The following is a 22531-nucleotide window of genomic DNA, read 5'->3' as shown; positions in this document are numbered from 1 at the left end:
CAATTTTTCCATAAGCTACCCATCTGTCATCACACCTGTTTGCAAAACACCGTAAAGAGCCGTAAAAATGCACAGCTTAAAAAAAATAGGTGATATTAAGGTGGTGTCCATCTTCCATATACAGTCTGTGTTTCTCCCCGTTATTGGGTAAATAGGTGAAGCCTGTCAATCAGGCAGCAAGCTACGACCCCCACCCCAGCCTGCTGCCTCACCATGGGCAACTCCATCAATGTGTGTTGCTGTTCTGTTTAATTACATTTTATATACAAATGAGGACAGAAATATTAGTCCCCCTATTAAATTTCATTTACAAAAAGAAAGAAAAAAGTAGCTCCCAAATAATGTTAAACTATACAAGTTTTTTAACACAGATTTTCTAAACATCACAGTCTTATTTTGGATGCTTATATTATTTTATTTTGCACACAGAAACAAAATTATTTTGCAAAAAGGCCAAAATTACTTAAAAGTAATTTTTTAAAATTAAAATGATAACAACACACCATTATGAATTACTGCTCCATACATAATTCATTTCTTTTTACATATCTCAAACATATTATTCATAACCCTGTTATCATCATATTTTCACTTCAGAATATTGCAAAAAAAAAAAAAATTATAGGTTAGCTTTCCCTAAATGTTTCTCCCTTTATCTTTGCCCATGGACTGCGACCGTTTGTGCGTCTGCATTTATGTTGGAATGAATGTCTGACTGTGTGGTTGATTATGTGTCTCTTTGTTTGAACATGTATATTTATCATGTGGTTTTTAAAACTGTGAAGCACTCTGTAACTTTGTTTTTAATAGTGTTGTACAAACAAAGTTAACATTTCCAGTTTAAGAACAACAGACGTCGTTCACAGAAAATAACATTATAGGAAAGCACAACCTTTGCATACACAGATACTGACAAAGTGCTTGTTTCTACTTCAATGCAGAACAACTGAATTTCGTGTGAAGCGCAAACTGGCAAACACAAAATTAACGTGGACTACTGCACATATGGTGTAGTAAAGCGATGGCTTTGATGTCTTTTTGTTTCGTGCTAATACTGTGGACTATCACTCTTCAGAAATTAATGTAAGATGCAGTGATGTGTAGTAAAAAACATTAACCACACCATAATCATTCAACAACTATCTTATTGTACAATTTGGCCATTTACAACACCTGTGACATAAACAGACAGAAGATTTTGTGCTGTCAGGACATCTTGTAGACATCAGCTGGGTGATGCAGCCTGATGGAAACGTTTTCCACATGCCTGACAAGAAACAGGATGATGAGATATAAACAAATATTTTGATTTTCCACCTCACTCTGTACTGCATTTATTTGCATGTTGCTGTAGAGCTTTAGCTGGGGATGCTATACATGAACCCCTTAGGGATTTTTTCATATAGATTATGTCAGCTCAAAATGTATATGCTAATACTGAATTTAGTTCCATTTGACACATTTTTATGTTTATGTTAATGTCAGCATGTATCTGTTGTGTTTGGCACCACATATAAAACACCAGGACACAACCACAAAGTAATGAACACATAATTTACCTGCACAAGCATAAATGCTAAGAATGACGTCAGCTGCCTGTTTAGGTTAAACTCTACAAAGATCCACAGCAGAAGTCTAAACCAGTCATGATGCTGCTGGTTCAGTATTAACATGAATGAAAGAATCAATTTGTGGAATCACCACTTTAAATGTCAGAAATAATTTATATTTGTGATTTGATTTTTGAATTAATTTACTTATTTTCCTTTTTTAAACAAGGGTAAAAAAAAGGTTTTCTGAATCTGAAAATGTTTTATTCATTCATTCTTCTTCTTATTGCCCATTAAATTATCTAATAATGAATTGTTATATTAATTTCTATATAAATAATGTAAATGAATGTACTAATATGCATTTTATTGCACAATTAAAGATTAAATCCCTAAATGCTTTGATGTTCTTGATGTGCCTGACTATCCTTGTCCTCCACACTTTTTACACTCAAACTCTTATCGCATTCACAAAGTTACAATAAAGAAGTCATTTGATGTAAAACCAACATTTAACAACTCAAAACTCACCTTTTTAAATTTGCTTTTGGTTAATTTTTGCCTGTTTTATGACTTGTTATCCTATGTGCAGCACTTGTGATTCTCTGTCTAGAAAGGTGCTATATAAATAAAATTTTACTTACTTACTTATTTGTATTTATTCTACATCTCACTCTGGCAAAATTGATAGTATGGATAACAACTTTGGCACTGCTATCGTCAGGGCTGGGAGCAGAACATGTGAACTGCCTGTCAGTTTATAAAGGAATGTAGCTACAGTTATAAAAGCGCACAAATATTTGTCTTAGACTGCAAATGCCAAACAGGAGAGACTCTCTGTGCACGATCAATGAACTTGTCACACACAAGAACAGCTCATGGTGAGCACGCAATACCCTCAAACACATTACCATTCTGTTTGTTTGGCAAGGGCTGTGGCCCTTTTCAAGCAGGGCCATGCTTTCAAACCAGCTGCACAAACTGATGATGTATTTCGTTTTTAACAGACAGGAGGGATACTTCCCATAGTCTGACCCGTGCATGCCCATCTGTTCAGTGTCATCCTGGACTGCTGCAGCAACACTAAACTACTTTGAACTGATTAATTACATTGAGCTTGCACTGCAATGCCTTATTAGATTTTTGCTACCAAACTGCATGAATTACTGCAACTTATATTTAGAGTATATCAGTAGAATTCAGCTAACAGTATACTATGAAGGGATACTTTTTAACATTGGAAAGCAAAAATCACATCATTTCGTTGTCATTAAAAGTATTCAGATTAAGCACAGCGATGTTGCAGTCATGATATGCTGCTCTCACCTCCATAAGCTACCTTCATTGGTTGAAAGTATCGGCACTTGGTATCAGATGGAGCAAATTTAGGGAGCGGCATACCATTGGTCGTTTGCGCCACATGATTTGCAGTTTCAGCCGCTCCTCGTGAGCCCGCGTTTAAGCTACGTGCACGCGCATCCTTCTTTCCTCCTCTTTATCGTACCCGACATTGATCCCCGTCCGCTGACGACAATGATCTGCTTATTTCTGTCCATATTTGCTCAGATCTTTCAGTCAGGTTGGTAATAAACGTGCTTGTATCTGCTCCTCTGTCACTCACGGGCCTCCAGTCTGACTTTCACAGGATCATTTTCTCCCAGGAAACCCTCCGGACAGATGCCTCGGCTAGCTGCTGGCAGCGGCACAGTTAACCGGTACAGCAGTGGTGTTGCGTTGCCTTTACTAACTTTAGTTTGACAGAAGAAACTCGGACTGACTAGTGGTTAGTTTTTCTGTGACCGTGGGTGATACTGCAGTGTGGCCAGTGTGTTAACTAATCTATGCTGAGAGCCACGTGGTCCATGTGTCCTCCTCAGCGTGAGAAAAGTTGATTCATCATCCTATTAATAGCGCGTGTGTGCGCTGATTGGCTGCTGCAGGAAGAGCTTTGCAATGGGGCCGAGAAAGAGGGGACAGCCAGACCGGTCCGAGCTCGAGGATTTGGTGGCTAAACACGCGAGAATCGAAGAATTTGGTGAGGAACACCCAGAAAGTTGTAAGCGCGAGGTTTGTGGCACGAGCAGCTGAGCGTTAGGGGCGTTAGGTTTGATCCTCCACAGGCCTCCACGGTGTGGGAAATGTAGTGCGGATGAGTGACGAAACGTCTGTCCCACTGAAAACGCTACGCGCAGATGAACAGAATCAACCTTTTGGCATTTACTTATCTGGATGAGTGAGCATGCATCAAGACGTAGTGTGGTTAAAACAGCAAATGCATGTAGTGCTTTCAGACGTGTGCACTTTTGCTTGTGAAGTTTTAAAAGGGGCTTTCTGTGCTTATTTTCAACTCTGTATTTCTATTGTTGGGCTCTACTTTGCACGATTAACAGTTCCAAATATTCATTGTAGACGTTTTACTGATCTGGGTGTAGCCATTCAGTTCATCCCTGTGCAAACAAGAGGTTTAAACCAGGGGTGCCAAACATAAGGCTCCAGGGACCAGAATCACCCGACAATAAATAAACATAAATTTGGGGCTCTTAACTGTATTTAAGACCTCCCCCACAAAACCCCCCAGAAATATTTCTGTTTTTTTGTTTCGACAGTAAAATAAGTGGTAGCACTTTATAATAATGTCCCACTATTAAGCATTAGTAAAGTTTAATTCATCATTTATATCATTACTCCTCTTTAGCATGTGTTTTATAAATACAGATGTTTATTCAGCTGTTACTGTTTCACCTTGTACTACTATCACTGCTAACAATAATCATAATCATGGTCATAATAATAAAATGTCTGTATTTAAAAATTACATACTGAGGAGGAGTAATGCTTTGTAAATGATGAGTTCAGCACTTGCTAATACCTTAATAATGCCAATCTGTGTAACATCATTATATAGTGCTACCAAATAAATGCACAAAATACTGTATTTACTGTGAATTAACAAAAAGTTTCCTCCTTATATTTACAGAACAGTTTGGCCAACAAGCTATGAGAACCTTTTCTGTAATTTTACACATTAATTTCTTCCAGTTTAAGCCCAAAGAGTTGTGCTGACAGCTTTCTTTCATTAACTACAACAGTGAGAAAACTGGGCTGCACTGTTGCCATCACACTTCCTTTTCTTATATTGAGAGATCTCTGGGACAAATGTGGCCCACGCTGATGTCATTCTTTGATATTTTGACCGGCTTTGATGTGAGCAGCCAACACTGTAACGGTACATATGTGACATAAAATAAGGAAATGCACAACAGGCCCCCTTTAATGTGTCTATGCGCAGAGTGCAGTGGCTACAAGCAGAATAATTCTAATTGTATTGCTCATTTAAGCTCAAGTGTAAGCACGTTTTATTCGATTCTAGGCTGGACTGGGGTGAATGAACGCACCTTCGTTGCCGTAAAACCAGATGGCGTGCAGCGGAGACTGGTGGGCGAAATCGTGCGTCGTTTTGAGAAGAAAGGCTTCAAACTGGTGGGGCTGAAACTTGTGCAGGTATGCCTGGAGCAGCTCCGTGTTTCCAAAATATTTTGATCTGTGACCCATGAACCACGGTATTATCCATTAATCTGTCGTGTGTGTGTTTGTATACCAGGCCTCAGAGGAGCTTCTTAGGGAACACTACTGGGACCTGAGGAGCAGGCCCTTCTTCGGTGGACTCGTAACCTACATGAGCTCGGGGCCAGTTGTTGCGATGGTGAGACTCCTCGACGTGATGCGCACATTGTTCCACGCTGAGGTTTTCGCAGTAGCTTGTGGGGTCACTCCGATTACAGATGTGCTGTAGTGTACCTCTCTGTGCTCCTTCAGGTGTGGCAGGGCTTGGATGTGGTCAAGACTGCACGGAAGATGTTGGGAGAGACCAACCCTGCAGACTCGCTGCCTGGAACCATCCGGGGAGATTTGTGTGTGGAGGTGGGCAGGTGAGCGATTTCACTCTACTTAAAGGAGAATTAGATTTTTATGCCATGCATTTTTATTTATTTCAATTCAAGCTGAATGTCTCAATTGATTTGTATCATCTCATTCCATTGTGGTGGTACACAGAGGCAAAAACTGTCACTGACTGAATTCTTGCAAGTTAATCAATATACATGGTAATTATTGAAATTTTAAGCTTTCATGCTTTTTTTGGAGCTAACAATCTTAGAAACATGTTGTCTAAGCAGATAATTACTCTGCATGGCCTCTAGTAAGCCTGTGAGGAACCTTTTGAGTATTTTTTGATCAAGATAAGTGCTGCCATTCACATTTTAAACATGCTGTCTCAGAGTGATATTCAAAAACTACTTGTTACAGCTAGACTGTTGTAATTTCTTACCATCAGGAGGTCCTAAAAGCTCCCTGAAAAGCCTGCAGTTGATCCCGAATGTGGCATTGAGAGCACTGGCAGAGACTAGAAAGCCTCTATATAGCCTTTCATTTTACATGAGTCCTTAATTACACCTTCCTCTGTCTCTTTCTCCCTCTGTTGTTGGTACTGCTGTCCCTCCTCCTGCACTTCTGCACTGCTGGTGCTAGCAACAACAGCCTCCTGTGACTGCGAGAGCTTGTTATTAGTTGTTGCTGGTAGTACTGTTGACTGTGCAGCTGCAGCAGCTGCCCCGACAGCTAACATGTCAAAGGACCTTATTATCCTAAGGGTGCCAGTATACCTTCCTCATTGGTGGCTTGCTTACTGACACAACATCATCACACGGTCACTTCTATTCATGCTCAGAAAGATAGTCGCCACTCAGACAATGCCGACACATAAGCGCTGATATAACATCAGGCTTTAAACCTTCCTTTTTGATAAAGTTATAGTTCACGCTGGATCAGGTGACCCTGAATCCTCCCTTGTTATAGGCTCAGACTTCTGTAGGACTTCCCATAATGCACTGAGAACTTCTTCTCCACTCACCTCTTTTCACTACTGCATGTCATAGTTTTGTCGTCCCTCTCACAAAGCTCCTGTTTTGTCCTTGTTTCCCTGTGCGCTCCGTTTCCCTTTTCTCTTGTTTTCATAAGGGAACATGTGATTGTTGGGCCTTTGCTTTGCAAAATAAAATGACCTGTTGTTGTCAATTGGTCCTATATAAATAAAGCTGAATTGAATTACTGTAAACATCTTAAATCAGACTTTTTGAGATGTCATCAACTTCAAAAAGTCTTTATTTGGAAAAATAAAGTCAATGATGAGGACAAACATAGGTGAATTGTCCCTCAGACCCCTGCTTATTATTAATGAATGACTCAGTTTGTGTTTGGGGCAGATGGTATTTCGAGTCTCAGTGTTCTTTAAATGTTTGTTGGCAGAAACGTGATCCACGGCAGCGACTCTGTGGAGAGCGCGCAGAAGGAAATCTCTCTGTGGTTTCGTCAGAGCGAGCTTCACCGCTGGGAGAGCAGCAGCAGCCGCTGGCTCTACAACTGACTTTCTGCACAAACACTGTCCGATCGTAAACGTTTTTTTGTTTTTATCATATAAGGTGGATCACGTCATACCTCAGATGAACTGTTTGGCTTCAGTAGTTTGTAACTACTTGAAAGCTCATCTCTGCCGTCCTGTATTTCATCTTTTTCATACATTACTTTATATCTTAAGGGAGGTGAGACGACACTACCAAGCAAAATGCACTAAGCGAGCAATAACCTGGCTTCTGCTTTCTTTCCAGTTTTTGCTTGTTTTTTCAGTCCACAATATTAAAAAGTAAAACTCAGAACAAGTTTGAGAGGCACTGATGTAAGCAGTTCATGTATGGTACAAACATGTAATGTTTAAATTCAAATTCAAATTTTATTTGTCACGTACACAGTCATACACAGTACGATATGCAGTGAAATGCTTGGACAACTGCTCGTGACCCAAAGAAAACAAAAAAAGGAAAGGCTATGAATAAGATAGGAAATAAATATGAAAAATTAAAAAGAAAAATTAAAAAGGGTAAATTTAACTAGGAAGGAATAAAATATAAATTAAGGTTAAAAATGAAATAACTGTACAACACAAATTAGAATGAAGGGTAAATTTAACTGGGAAGAATAAGATAAAATATATAAATTAAAGTTGAAAATAAAATAACTGTACAACAAAATACACAATACACAATATAGAACTATATAAGAATGTATGAAGAAATCTAAATATAAATAAATATATACACAATAACAGCAGCTGTACAAGTATTAACCGGAAATGAAGAATATAGTGACCAGTGTTGTGCAAAAACAAAGTCCAGAAAGTCCAGTGTGTGTGTAAGAACCATATGTGTGGGTCAGTACTGTGTGGTGGTGTGATTGAGAGACCGTATCGCCTGCGGGAAGAAGCTCCTCCTCAGTCTCTCTGTGTTGGTCTTCAGGGAGCGGAATCGCTTTCCTGACCTCAACAGAGAGAACAGTCTGTTGTTGGGATGGCTGAGGTCCTTCACGATCTTCCTGGCCTTGGTCCAGCACCGCCTGCTGTAGATTGAGTGCAGGTCAGGGAGCTCGGAACGGATGGTGCGCTCAGCTGACCGCACAACCCTCTGTAGAGCTCGTCTGTCCTGCATGGTGCTGTTCCCGAACCAGGTTAAGATGTTTCCCGCCAGGATGCTCTCTATGGTGCACGAGTAAAAGTTCCTGAGCACCTTGGAGGGCAGTTGGAAGTCTCTCAAGCGTCTGAGGTGGTAGAGACGCTGTCGGGCCTTTTTCACCACGGTGTTGATGTGACAGGACCATGACAGGTCCTGCGTGATGTGAACTCCGAGGTATTTGAAGCTGTCCACTCTCTCCACTGGGCACTCGTTGATGACGGGGGTCTGGTAGTTCCTCTCCTGCTTAGTGCTGAAGTCCACTATCAGCTCCTTTGTCTTACTGACGTTTAGAAGGAGGTTGTTCCTCTGGCACCAGTTCTCCAGATTCCTAATCTCCTTCAGGTAGGCCGTCTCGTTGTTATCAGAGATCAGGCCCACCACGACGGTGTCGTCAGCAAACTTGATGATGGTGGTGGAGCTGGTAGTGGCCACACAGTCATATGTGTACAAAGAGTACAGCAGGGGGCTCAGAACACACCCCTGGGGTGCTCCAGTGCTGAGAGTGGTGGAGGCTGAGACATGTCCGCCCATCCTTACTGCCTGTGGTCTGCCAGTTAGGAAGTTGGAGATCCACTGACACATAGATGAGCTGAGTCCCAGATGCTCCAGCTTGGTGGTGAGTGTGGAGGGAATTATGGTGTTAAATGCAGAGCTGTAGTCTATGAAGAGCATTTTAACATAATTCCCCCTTCTAGTGTCCAAGTGAGTGAGTGATGTGTGGAGGAGATGAGAGATGGCATCGTCTGTGGAACGATTTGGACGGTAAGCGAACTGTAGTGGGTCCAGTGTGTCTGGTAGTGAAGAAATGATGAAGTCTCTGACCAGGCGTTCAAAGCACTTCATCACTACTGAGGTGAGGGCTACAGGGCGATAGTCATTGAGAGAAGCAGGGTGGGGTTTCTTCGGGACAGGAACAATGATGGACTCTTTGAAGCATGTGGGGATCACCGACTGAGATAAAGAGATGTTGAATATCTCAGTGAACACAGGAGCTAGCTGGTATGCGCAGTCTCTTAGGATACGACCTGGGATGCCGTCTGGTCCTGCTGCTTTCCTGGTGTTCACTCTCTTGAAGGCTCTCCTTACTTCATGCTCGGAGATGACGAGCACGTTTCCGGTGCTGGCAGTATCTTCCTGTCTGCAGCCGTTAGCGCCGCCAACACTAGCATTGTTGGAGACCTTAGCTGCAGCCTCGAAGCGAGCATAGAAAGTGTTCAGCTCGTCTGCCAGAGTCACGGCCGCGTTCGTCATACCGGTTGTTGGTGCTTTATAGTCCGTTTATATGAAGCGTGTCCCATAGATGAATGTTTTTTGGATTTTATTTTGGCACTTCTAACTAAACGGGAGCAGTTTACCAACACATTGTCTTTGCCTTGCACACATGTTCAGCTTCTTGTACTTTCCAAGTACAAAGATCATGTAAAAGTACTTGAATGTAAACTTTCCAGCTCCCCAAATGCATATAGCCTGTTAAAGTGATGCTGCACTAAATAATGTTTACCTGATTGGTCACGTTTATGCTTTTATTGGCTGTTAAGAAGCTTTATTTTACCACTGTCCAAAAAAAAAGAATAAACCTAACATACTTTTTAAAATGTTCTTCTTGTTGTGAAGTGAGACACACACACACACAGACGACACAAACCCGGGTTAATTGTTCTGAGCACACATATGTTTAATATTTAATACACAGAGATAGAGATCAATGCGAGAATTTCCATACTGAACAAAGAGGATGGGTTTCAGTGGAGATTTACACAACTCCCTGTACATACGATGACAACACGCCACTGTTCACCGTCCCATCAACAGCCAGGCAGAGAAATGAGAGAGATGAGATCTGGACTGAACCCTCGACACACTGGAACTCCTTTTGTATGTGGACACAATCTGACCTTAGAGCCCCATCAGGACTCTTATGGAGGCGACTCATTGTGACATGTGAAGCAACATGTTTTTAAGCAGCAGCTGGGAGAACCCAGGCTTCCGCAGGGGGTTGGAAATTAAGTAATTTGACTTCCTATTTGTTCCGTGTATGCTCATCCTGACTTGAACGCCACACTTTTGTGTGAACTTTGACCTTAAACCGAGGCCTCAGCTTTCTGCTTCCTCGCACACCGTCTAAGAATATGTAGATGCATAAAACAGAGTCCCTGATTGTTAATGGTCTGCCAGATGGCCATTGGTAGGACTGATGTCTACATACCGGTGTTGCCTTTCCTGCTGCTGCTGTTCTTTTTCCTTTTTTTTGTGCATTTTGGGGCTTTGCTTTAAAATGAGGTGGAGTTTTCACTGATGATTAACTAAATGGAGGAAGATGAGGAATAACTCTGGGGCAGATGCAGGACAATTGAGGTAAATATAGGAAGAGATACAGTGTGCTTACAGGGTGAATATAAGGTTGATACAGAGAAGGGAGGTAGTTATGAGGCTGGGTTACAAAGCTCATGAATCATTACAATGCCCTGCGTGGGACAGAAACAGGATGGCAGGCAGGTTTCTAGGTTTTAAGGTCTGGGACAGGAGGGGGTATAATAGTTACAAGGGACGATACACGGCTTTAATGGTCGTTTTAGAGCCAAAGGGGGGACTTTTACATGACCGGGGGAAAATTACAAGGTTTGGGTGGCTGAAAGCTTCTGGGCGGGAGAAGAGATCTCTTTAAGGAGATGGGTGGATGCGTGAGGTGTTAAAGCAGATCTCAGGTGTCACTCGGGTACATAAGACACCTGCCAGACGATGATGTGGCTCCGCTCAGCTTTGCACAAAGTAGGTTTGTTCTGCGAAGCCCCACCACCACCATTTTCTCCTTCCTCCGTCTCATCATCCTCTCCATCGCCTGAGAAGAAAGAAAAAACAAAGCAGAGCCATGAAAACATGAACGCAAACTTTGTGCTCAAATAGTTACATGCATTTTGTGTACTTTTTGAAACTGTTTCATTCATCATAATTTGATGTGATACTATTGTACTTTTCATGAGTCTAAATACACTCACGTTGCTCTTTCAGACAGCTAATCAGCTTTGCTGTTCAAGCAAAAACAAAGACCGTCTGCTGTTATTTACACTTAACCAACTTACCTGGATGCTGTGGTAAAGAAGCAGGCATGAGAAAGTACATAACTATGCTGGTGACATGGATTATAAAAGGCATGTCCTATTCCAGTAGGTTTCTTTAACCTTTAATTAACTAATTACTCATTACTTGCTAATGAACCATCCAAGTCCAAGACCATTACAGGACCAAACGGAAAAAGTTCCAACTTCTCAAATTAAAAAACCATGGCTGCTAGGGGTGAGTGCTTCAATCCAGGTATCAGAAACACAAGTACCAATGCTTTTATTGGTATTGGACCGATACTAGTGCCACAGGCTCGATCATTTAGTTTGTGAAAATGGAAAAAAAACATAAAACGTGTGTTTTGTTGTGTTAATTATTACTGTGGAAAGTAAAAACCACAGTGATTTATTAGCCCTCTCCTACATAAGCTGGCTTTAAAAGTTGTACCTTTATTAGTGTTGGGTACTTACCTTACAATATAAAGTGCCTTGAGGAAACTGTTGTTGTGATTTGGTGCTAAGTAAATAAAACTGAATTGAACTGAATAAGTTAAAAGTATGAATATCGGTATTAGTATCGGCAATACTGTATTTACTCGATATCAGATCGATACCAAAATATGCAGTATCGGATATACGCACTGGTTTCAGGACAGGTTTGAATGCTCACCTATGCGGAAGTCGATGTAACCCTCGCCTCCACTCAGCACCAACACGTTCTGAACACTCTGCGCCTCCGTCTCTGTGGGAGCTGTGGAGCCCTGTCCTTCTGATGGACTGTCCAACACACTGCCATTTAGGGTAGCCAGGACATTGCCTGTCACCAAAAGAAAAAGAAAAACAGGAAAGAAAGATGTTACTGAAAAGGACATTTACGTATTGAAAGTGTCACTGATGACACCTTCACAAAGTAACAAAAACACAATCTTTCTTTAACGTCAGATTAATATATCAGAAAGGTTTGGAAAGAAGCAGAGCTTAGATAATAAATAGTCACTAACATTTTGGGAGCGATGGAACAGTATTATCACAGATTTGTGATGTCTACTAGGGGTGCAACGATACTCATATCGATATTGAACCATTCGATACAGTGCTTTTGGTTCGGTACGCATATGTATCGAACAATACAAAATTTGTAATTTATTTTATCAACTTTCCTTCTGACAATGCTGTCTGTGTTGAGCGCTCAGTGAATCTGCGTTCGACTACTCCGCCTAGGCTGCACTGTCGAGCGCAGATCCACTGAGCGTTCAACACAGACAGCATAGTCAGAAGGAAGAGCGCAGGGCAAGCTACCAAGACAGAAGTTAAGCTCGCCTTGCAACATGGCAAATTGAACCTCCCCCACCCTCATTCAGATCTGGCGTTTGGAATTATTTTGGTTTTCATGTGACGTATGACCCTGAAGGTAAGCGCGTCATGGACTAAAGTAAAACAGTATGTTGGATGTGCCACGCAATGCTCAATTACATGGGTGGGAACTAGTGTGTTAGCGCAGTTAGCTCGTTAACGTGTTGGCCGTCTAGCCCCACGCAGGGGTAGCTCGTTAACGGAGATTTGCCGTGTTGTGGCGTTAACATCATTTCAACGAGATTAACGCTGACAGCACTAGTGGGAACACAACGAATATGACTGCACATTTACGCCGACATCATCCTAGTGCAAAGACAAGTGGAAGCAGACAAAAACAACACGCATGCATGCTACAAACTTTACCCGAGTCATTTAGACAGCCGTTAGCACATGATTCTCCTTATGGGGACCTGATATGTTTAATATTGTGGCGAGCTCAGACAAGGAGGAGACGGAGGTATCGTTTGGTCTTGCTTCCCGTGAGCTAGCCAGGAAGCACAGCCGTTTATTGACATCTGCAGAAGAACACTGCCACTAGCTAACTGCTCAGCGCGGCAACCGCACAGCAACAACAACACACAGAGCGCCCTCTGACCCCGGAAGGACACACCGTCGCAGCGAGAAGGCGTCACCCGTCACTATGGCAACATAAACAAAACATAACTGTACAAACAGAACCCCGAACAGCCCTGACCCGCTACATAGCCCCCACCTAAGGGGTCAGTGGTCCCCGACGACCCCATTACCCCACACAAAGTCCTGCAAATGTCCAGGTGCCTTCTTTTGGCGCACCGGCCGGTCACGACCGGCGGGGGAAAAGTCACTCGGGTCAGAACATGGGCTGCCACCATCATCCCACTTCTGACACCAATGTGGCGAGCTCAGACAAGGAGGAGACGGAGGTGTCGTTTGGTCTTGCTTCCCGTGAGCTAGCCAGGGAGCACAGCCGTTTATTGACATCTGCAGAAGAACACTGCCGCTAGCTAACTGCTCAGCGCGGCAACCGCATAGCAACAACAACAACACACAGGGCGCCCTCTGACCCCGGAAGGACACACTGTCGCAGCGAGAGGGCGTCACCCGTCACTATGGCAACATAAACAAAACATAACTGTACAAACAGAACCCCGAACAGCCCTGAGCCGCTACAATATGCTGCTGAGAATATAGCTCAGAAGAAGCGTATAGTATAGCTTTTATTTTGGAAAGAGCCATTTCTCTGTAATAAACTCTTTTCCAAAGATGAGTGATTCCTCAATCAGATACAGGTGTTACCGCGCCAGATCCGCGGCCCCGAACCATAGTAAGGAAACCTCTGGCAGTTACTTGAAGGTTCCGTAACTGACTCGTAGCCGGTGTACAGGTCAACTCCGCTAGCAAAAAGATCGAAGGAGGCGTAGGAAACTGCTTCACCGAACTTTATTTCTTCTCTAAGGCACGAACACCGGGTACAGTGGGCTGAAACAGTTTACTCACAGCGAGCATCGCCGACACAACTCTGGCTGTCGAGGGAGTTATTATATTCCTTTTATTTATTTTCTTTTTGTCTCTTCTGTAGCTAACCGTTACTTTTTCCCCTTCTCCGCTCTCTCTCTTCTCACACACACACACCAGGCAGTCCCGCTACACACACCCCGAATACATTTCCCATCAGGCTTCATCCTTAAAGGGCCATGCCTGTAACACAGGGCTTGCAAAATCGCAAGCCCGATGTCCTGGGGCTAGCGATTTTTCCAGTCGGGCTACCAAAATCTATCTCTGCCCTGCCCGTCGGGCTATTGTAGGAAGGAAAAATATATGTCAATGCTTTTGCATTCTTTCGAAAATGTAGCTGGGTAATTATGTCATTGGCATCTGTGAGCCACTGTCAATATGTGACATATTGAAATCGCCTTTGAATTTGCGCTTGTTTTTTGCTTTCACTTTGCAATCGCGCGAACTGTGTATAGAGAGCGACAGCACTGATTGGTGAGTGATGATAATTTGCGCACCAATTCCTCTGACATCGTCTTATCAATCGTTAGCTTACTATGCAAACATGACAAGTGAAATCTCCCGCAGCAAGCTTAAACATATGAGAGGTTGATCGCGCAGAGAATCGCTGACCGTTATGTGTGTGTGTGTGTGTGTGTGTGTGTGTGTGTGTGTGTGTAAAAGCAGCAGGATATATATTTTAGTTCTGCTGAGCCAAATAAGAGAGGTCAGGGTGAAGAAGTGACAGCCAAAGAAAAGCTTACCACAAAACGGAAAAGTTATGACAAATCAGACTATAAGGCAAAAAGAAAGTGCAGCTTTATGGTTTCATGGACAAAAGAATTTCTGTGGCTGCAATATGACGAGCTATATAACCGGGGCTGCACATAAGTGGTCTGCAGGTGCGCATTCGCTGTCAAAAAAAAAAACGCGCACAAGATATGAAGTTGCAACGCGTGTTTGCATACATAAGATTTTCTGGAGGAGGACAGACATTTGTTTAGAACTCTTAAAGATGTCGAAGAAGCTCCTTTAAGCAATTTGGTGTTCCTCCACCTCCAAAGAAATGTCAGAAGGAGTCCGAACCACAAAAGAAGCGCGTATTCTCGGAAAAGTGGTTGCAGGAGATGAGCTGGCTTCAAACAAATGATGAACGCACAGAGATGTGGTGCGGAATGTGCCGTGAAAATCCCACTCTAGCGGACAAAAACAGTGCTTTTTATATGGACGCAAACGCGCGTTGCAACTTCTTATCTGGTGCGCGTCTTTTATTTTGACAGCGAATGCGCACATGCGGACCACTTATGTGCACCCGTGTAAATAACATAATGTTCTGCCGGGTGTGTTGTTGATTTTCTCTTGATTTCTGAGTCGACAAGCGCCTTTGTTACTGGGACCAGTCATTTTAAGAAAGGCCCCCATTAGAACCCATGAGAAATGCAAGAAATGCATTATTGCTCAGTCTGCAATATCTTTCCCAGAACAAACACCAATTGCAAATAACATACTAAAAATAAACCTGAAAAATCTGTTTAGAACAGCGTACTATGTTGCAAAGAGTGAACTACCACTGGCAAAATTTAGCAGTCTTTGCAAACTTCAAAAAGCAAATGTCCTAGATCTTGGTTCCACTTGACTCTTACCCGTGACTTCAGCGGAAATTTCAAATTCAGGATCTGACACAGACTGATTCATGTCCTACACAGTTCTTACAAGTTCATAGAAATTTCTGTTCAATTAGAACCAAGTATTTGAGTTGATGATTGTAATTTTTATACAATGTTGTAATTTGTTTTTCAACAATTTTTTGATTAATGTTTTTGTTAGCAGAGCGGCTCTGTGCAGCGTTATGGCATAATAATTTTAAGGGAGAATAAAAAGTCGACACACATATCTCATTCCTGACGGAGGACTCTACCACTACACTTCTCCAGTCCATTCACAGAGTCGTTGCATGGTAAGACATGGATAGGAAGTGGGCGGAGCCTTTTACCGTCATTTTATTACGACGCAAAGTACAAACACCTGTGGACACACAATCCAACACCCCCACTTGTACACAGGTTGGGGAAAAACAATCCTTACATTCCAAACACAAATACAGAGAATTTGTCTAACTTAGACTTTGAAACTGGTTTCGTCATCATATCTGCTACCATTGACTCAGTTGGACAGTAATCAATGAGCACTTTCCTTTCATGTACAGCTGACCTTATAAAATGATATTTCACATCAATGTGTTTACATCTTTGTCTGTTCACTGGATTTTTTGACAAAGCGATTGTTCCCTGATTGTCCTCCAATATCATAGGTATTTCATACTCAAACTCATCAAGATCTTGAATCAAATAAGTCAAATACATACATTCCTGAATTGTTGCTGCTAATGCCATGTATTCGGCTTCACAAGTTGATAGTGCTGTAGTTGTCTGCTTTTTAGTTTTCCATGATATCAAAGGACCATTTTCATTTAGGCTTACACAATAACCTGTCATACTGCGTCTATCAGAAACATCGGATGCCCAATCTGCATCACTGTATGCTTGTAGACCTAGTTTTCCACTTGAACATTTCCTAAAACACAGTTCTTTTCCTCGACTACCTTTTAGATACCTCAGAACATGTTTCACTGCTGTCCAATCATCAACAGTTGGCGCATTGAAATGTTGTGACAGTTTGCTGACAACATAGCTTAAATCAGGTCGCGTACAATAGCTCAGATAAATAAGACATCCTACCGCTTCACGATATCTCCTCACATCTGGTAATGTCTCGAATTTATCAGAATGAATCCATTTCTGTTCACAGGGTGTTAACCTTGGCTTACAGTTTTGCATGTTAAATCTCTTTAAAATGTTCTCAATATATATTTTCTGTGACATTCTGACACATTCTTTTTCTTGAATAAAATCTATTCCTAGAAAATGGTTAAGTTTCCCCAGATCTTTCATTTGGAATTTAGAAGAGAGCATTTCTTTCACGCCTGAAAGCACATTTTCATTGTTAGCTGCAATGAGTAAATCGTCCACCCACACTATGATGATTACTTTTTCACTTTCAGTTTCTTTTGAATACACACAATGATCAGCAATATTTTGTCTAAATCCACAACTGCTTAAATAGTCATGTAAGGTTTGGTTCCAGTTACGACCCGATTGCTTCAGCCCATAAAGTGATTTCTTTAATCTGTACACCAGTTTATTAGTCTCACTTGATTCTGTCTCAAAACCTTCTGGTTGTTGTATATATATTTCTTCATTTATTGGTGCGTGTAGATAGGCGGTTTTTACATCCATCTGGTGAACCAACATATCGTCCTGAACCACTTTCTGCATCAAAACTCTCACACTCAATAAGTTAGCAGTCGGTGAAAAAGTCTCCTCATAATCAACTCCTTTTGTTTGACTAAAACCTTTAGCCACAAATCGAGCTTTATATCTGTCTGATCCGTCTGAGTTCTTTTTAACGGCATAAACCCATTTACCCCCCACTGCTTTCTTACCCTCTGGTAAAGTGGTTAAAGTAAATGTGTCATTCTCCTTAAGGGATTGAATTTCTTCATTCATCGCTTTTTCCCATTCTTTTGACTCACTTGACACAATAGCTTCGCTAAATGATGTGGGTATTTCACACAACAATCTGTAGCAATAATCAACACTGGTTTGCATCTGTTCATTTTCACACTCTTTCACATCCGTGATATAATCACTCAAATAATCAGGTCTCTTTCTGATTCTGGATGGATAACGTGTAGCTCCAGCATCTACTTTATCATCAGTTTTAACCTCGGACTCAGTTTGACTGCTTTCACTACCATCTGGAATATCCTCATCCTTCGTCTGTTTGGGTTCACCATCTTTTCTGGATTCATAAACCTCATCTTCATACATCTGATCACTCTGTGTTTGTTGATCCATTGTCGCGGGATTTAGTATTTTTATCAATCTGTGCTTTTCAACTTTCCCGGTTTTTGGGAAATAGATCAAATATGCTGGACTATTTTTGTCATATCCCAAGAAAACACCTTTGTCGCATCTTGGATCCAGCTTTCCCCTATTTTGTTTATAAGCATAGCACAATGATCCGAATTTTTTCATTCTAGAAAGATCAGGTCTTTTTCCAGTTAACATCTTATACGCTGTCTGACCTGTGCGTTTGTTAAAACATCGGTTCCGAATCACTCCCGCGGTTTGTACTGCATATGGCCATAAAGACTTTGGCAATTCGCTCTCAACTAACATGCATCTCGCCATGTCAAAAAGTGTACGCCAGTTCCTCTCTGCTGTTCCGTTTTGATGAGGCGAATATGGCGCCGAAGTTTCCTGCCTAATGCCGTGTCTACTTAATAAATCTCTGAACTGTCTGCTTGTAAATTCAGTTCCATTATCAGAACGAATGCACTTGATTTTCCCATATGACGCCACCTCTGCAATAAATCTTTCAGTTGCTTGAGTTGTATCACTTTTGTGTTTCAGATTATATACAAATGTTGCACCTGAATAATCATCAACAAACGACAAAACATACTTAAACCCTTCTTTAGAGTTTGGCGTAATCGGACCAGCTAAATCCGTATGTACCAACTCTAATGCTGCCCTGGCCTTTTCATCTGGTTCTCGGTTCCTAGTTTGAGTAAACTTCCCTTGTATACAGGCTTCACATTGCATATTTTTGTTGATTTTACCCTTAATTTCCATTCCATCAACGACATTTTGCAGATTTTGAACATCCTCATAATTACAGTGTCCTAGAATTTCATGCCACGTTTGCATATCAAAACATCCATTACATTTCTCTTCAAACTCTTGCACAGTGTTTATAAAGAACAGTCTCTCGTGTTCATATATAGGGAATTTTGTTCCATCAACATGTTTAAGAAAACTGTCCCCGTGTTTGAAAACCACAGTGGCTCCGTTACTAGTAGCTGCTTTTACTGACAAAATGTCCTGTGGAAACGATGGAATGTAGAGTGCTTGTTTCAATGTTACCTTGTGACTGCGTCCTTTACTGTCAATCATACTTATCTCAGCATCTCCTCGCCGCTTTGCAGCTCCTCTGCTCCGCCTTCCGTCAGCCAACTCTACACAATGAGCCTCGGGTCGAAATGTGTCATCAAAAGTCTTAAAACTCTCGATCTTCGTAAAGATATGTGACGTCGCTCCCGTATCCACCAGTAGCTGGTTATTCAGCATCTCTTGGCCGCTGTCCGGGACCCTCTGGGGTTCGGAGCCCGTCTTGAACGCGTAGTCCTTCTCCACAACCCCTCTCGCTTCATCCCGTCTTAGCTTCCTTCTACAGGTCGCATCTTTGTGTGTACTACTCCGGCAAAAACTGCACCATACTCTGGATCGGCACGTTCTTGCAGTGTGTCCCTTTAGTCCACATTTAAAACACACAATCTCATTATTCTTTGATCTTCGGTCATCTGCTCGCCATGAAGTAGAATCCTGGTCTAATTGCACTTTTGTCCTCATTACGTTATCATCAGTTACAGCCGCACGCATTCTCTCGGTTTCTTCATAACTTCTGAGTTTACTTTAAACTCTGAAAATGTGATTTTTGCTTCGCTCTGTGTAACGTGCACAATCAGGGGTTTAAACGTCTCTGGTAGACCTTTCATTATCATTGCGATCAGAAGTCCATCAGTTAATGACTCACCCGCATTTTTTAACGCTGTGATAATTGCTTCTGCTCGGATAATATAGTCCGTCACACTTTCATTCTTTTCATTTGTGAGAGAAGTAAGTTCGGTGTACAGACTTATGATCCTTGGCTTGCCCACTCCTGCATAATGACCTCTCAAAATTTTTAGGGCTTTCCGTCCGTCATCAACTGCATCTCTCATAACTAACGATAAACTTTTGTCATCCAGAAATTGTATCAACTCTGCATATGCTTCTGCATTTTTGTCATCATCTTCACCATCGGCTTCTTCATCACCCTCAGCCTTTAAGATGACATCTTTCAAACCTTGTAGTCTGAGATGACCAAGGAACTTCGTTTCCCATATCTCATATTTCCTTTCATCTCCATCAAACTGCAAACGGGAATACCGACTGCCCGACTCTGCCGTGCGTCTGCTCATGATGCACAAAAACGCTTACTCACTCAATCGTGCCAAACTTTTAACACCTGCCGGTAACTTGCGGTTTCAGGAAACGCTGCCCTTCCTTTGGCAGTTACAGGATCTCTTTACTGCTGCTCTGGGCCCATAACCTGTTAGCAGAGCGGCTCTGTGCAGCGTTATGGCATAATAATTTTAAGGGAGAATAAAAAGTCGACACACATATCTCATTCCTGACGGAGGACTCTACCACTACACTTCTCCAGTCCATTCACAGAGTCGTTGCATGGTAAGACATGGATAGGAAGTGGGCGGAGCCTTTTACCGTCATTTTATTACGACGCAAAGTACAAACACCTGTGGACACACAATCCAACAGTTTTGTTTCCTTTACAATATTATACTTTAATGTATAATATTGTAAAGGAAACAAAACAGGAAACAAAACATCAATCAAAAAATTGCTCTCTTTTTTATTCGGGCTACTTACATTTATTTTGGGCTACCAAAAACTGAAGAGTCCCTGCCCGAAGGGCTACCAGGGATTTTGAAATTTTGAGAGCCCTGAGATATATTTATTTTTTTAATTACTTTTGTTTCAGCAACATTAAATTTAAAAACTGTACTTTTGAGTTAAAATATATATTTATAATTTTAATAAATGACAAATTAAAAAGGCATGAACATAATATCAAACCGTGACACCAAAGTATCGAACCGAACCGAACCGAACCGTGAATTTTGTGTATCGTTGCACCCCTAATGTCTACATATGTGTCTTTTAACATTTAAGACAAGACGTGTAAATTTAAACATGCCTATTAGTGCACAGTCCATTTAAAATTCAGAATTAAAGGGAGCAGAGATTCAGGCCTACCCGGCACAGAGACGAAGAACTTGACAGCATCACGGTGTCCATGGAAACAGAGTTGGGCCTGTGCCATTGAGCAGTAGGGGATGAAGCTGCCGCTGCTCTTCTCAGAGCCATCGTCGCCGTACACATGGATCACCCCGCCAGAAGATGTAGGTGACACCTTATTGGCTGATAGAGAGAGAGTAAAGGGTAAGAGTACACGAGTAACACGTGTTTGTGAACAAATCACATTCGGTAGCATGACATAATCAAATAAAAATTAATTTTCCACAGATCAACTGAAAACAAAGGATTTTTGAAAAAAAAAATCTCAGCTAGCTAAAAGACGCCCGCTGCATGCAATGGATTTGTTACGCATAAAAATAAACAAATCATAGACATGCAAAACAAATCCCAAGTAAAAAGCTGCTTTTAAAGTTCAGCAAACTGTGAAATCCTTGCACACAGTGTACTCTGTGACCTTCAGCTAAACTGTTGCACTGCTCAAAGAGCTGGACACGTACCCAGAACAAGCACATAGCAGACAAAGTTTAACAGCAAGCGATACGTTGTATCAGGAGACACGGAGGCTCGACCGGGTGAAAAGGAGGTTAGGAGCGCTCCCACTTACCCCGCAAACCCAGGAGCTGTCCCCGGTGAAGGACCACCGCTACGGGAGGCGGAGGAGAGTGGAGGGAGAGCGGGAGAAAGAGCACAGCAACAGTAACAGTTACGACGGAGAGTTTGTGAAAGGGGTGAAACCACAGAGGGAAGCAAAGAAAAACAGAAGGTGGAGAAAGTTGGGGAGCTGATGGGGAGAAGAAGAAGGAAACTAAAGAGAACGGATAGAGAGTGCTGCGGTAGCGGAGAGTGTTTGTGTGGACAAATGAGCCAAATTCGGCCACCTAATGAATTTCCTTTACGGAGGACATTTGACAAGATTGGGTTCATGTTAAGTTTACTGTAGTCCTACCTGCTGAGCTTCAGATTCAGCACACATTCAGTTTGTTTGTCTTCGTTCACTGTCATCTAAATTTCATTTACACTCTTTTTTTCTCTGTCTTTTGCGTAACCTCTGTGCTGCTCCAGTCCTGCCTGTTTATTACAAAAAGAACTGGCTGAGACCAAAAACTGCATTTCCTCTAGGAGCCACTTACCACCAATCGTAGCAGCATGATTGAAAAGGACACAGATTGTGGAGCGCATGCAGCTCAGACTTTAGGAATTCTGCTACTTAAAATCATCATCTCACGAGGCTGTCCTTAACTTGAAACTTGCAAAATCAATTTCATTATGAGTGTATTTTGCATTTAAGGTAATTACGCATATTAGTTCCTGATAGGTTGTCTATGCTTGAATTGATTTTGTGGGCTGTTGAGGCTCTTTATACCAGGCTATAAAAGCATGTTTACAGCCTGGTATAAAATAAATGTTTTGGCTTCTGTGGACTGTTTTACAGATACTTGGAATCCATGGATTTGTTTTTACAACCATCAGAATCATTTCCTTTGGGATAAATAAAGTAAATAAAGTATATTTTGATGATTATGATCATGGTGTTATGTGTGATTGATTGAGAAGTGTCCCTTTCTAATGGATTATTGAACTCATGTCTG

General features: G+C 41.8%; 2 protein-coding genes and 1 long non-coding RNA gene across 27 annotated transcripts in view; 1 reads left to right on the top strand and 2 right to left on the bottom strand.

The window, feature by feature from the left end:
* Positions 1-567: 567 nt before the first annotated feature.
* On the bottom strand, positions 568-2966 carry LOC120717958. Its single transcript, XR_005692309.1, has 2 exons — positions 2877-2966; positions 568-1267 (listed from the first exon to the last, which is right to left on the bottom strand). It is a non-coding gene; the product is annotated as an uncharacterized LOC120717958 (long non-coding RNA).
* Positions 2967-2974: 8 nt separating this feature from the next.
* Positions 2975-7313, top strand: nme3 (NME/NM23 nucleoside diphosphate kinase 3). Of its 3 annotated transcripts, none has more exons than XM_040006267.1 (5): positions 2975-3129; positions 4921-5051; positions 5152-5253; positions 5367-5479; positions 6855-7313. In XM_040006267.1, exons 1-5 carry the CDS (start codon positions 3084-3086, stop codon positions 6970-6972), a joined length of 510 nt encoding a protein of 169 aa, XP_039862201.1. In that variant the 5' UTR covers positions 2975-3083; the 3' UTR covers positions 6973-7313. The 3 variants fall into 3 exon arrangements, with proteins under 3 accessions (XP_039862201.1, XP_039862202.1, XP_039862200.1); XM_040006268.1 differs by lacking the exon at positions 2975-3129 and adding an exon at positions 3152-3265; XM_040006266.1 differs by lacking the exon at positions 2975-3129 and adding an exon at positions 3376-3585.
* Positions 7314-9760: 2447 nt separating this feature from the next.
* mapk8ip3 (mitogen-activated protein kinase 8 interacting protein 3) overlaps positions 9761-22531 on the bottom strand; it is a 55517-nt gene continuing 42746 nt past the window's right edge. For 22 of the 23 annotated variants that reach the window (XM_040006234.1, XM_040006235.1, XM_040006245.1 and 19 more), the window contains 4 exons: positions 21547-21585; positions 20940-21104; positions 11840-11986; positions 9761-10949 (listed from right to left, as the gene is read on the bottom strand). In XM_040006234.1, the coding sequence (XP_039862168.1) occupies positions 10819-10949; positions 11840-11986; positions 20940-21104; positions 21547-21585 (482 nt within the window). In that variant the 3' untranslated portion in view covers positions 9761-10818. The remainder of the gene's footprint in view (positions 10950-11839; positions 11987-20939; positions 21105-21546; positions 21586-22531) is intronic. The other variant, XM_040006246.1, reaches the window with a different exon arrangement.

The sequence above is a fragment of the Simochromis diagramma genome, unplaced genomic scaffold (assembly GCF_900408965.1).
Source record: "Simochromis diagramma unplaced genomic scaffold, fSimDia1.1 OVJJ01000510.1, whole genome shotgun sequence".
Classification (NCBI taxonomy): Eukaryota; Metazoa; Chordata; class Actinopteri; order Cichliformes; family Cichlidae; genus Simochromis; species Simochromis diagramma.
This window is presented reverse-complemented; position numbering and strand designations above follow the sequence as displayed.

What these genes read in the sequence shown, in the direction of transcription:
- nme3 (XM_040006266.1), top strand. Translation starts at nt 3,504, where the DNA reads ATGGGGCCGAGAAAGAGGGGACAGCCAGACCGGTCCGAGCTCGAGGAT. An exon ending in CGCGAGAATCGAAGAATTTG is followed by an intron (nt 3,586 to 4,920) that starts GTGAGGAACACC and finishes ATTCGATTCTAG; the next exon opens with GCTGGACTGGGGTGAATGAA. An exon ending in CGGGGCCAGTTGTTGCGATG is followed by an intron (nt 5,254 to 5,366) that starts GTGAGACTCCTC and finishes GTGCTCCTTCAG; the next exon opens with GTGTGGCAGGGCTTGGATGT.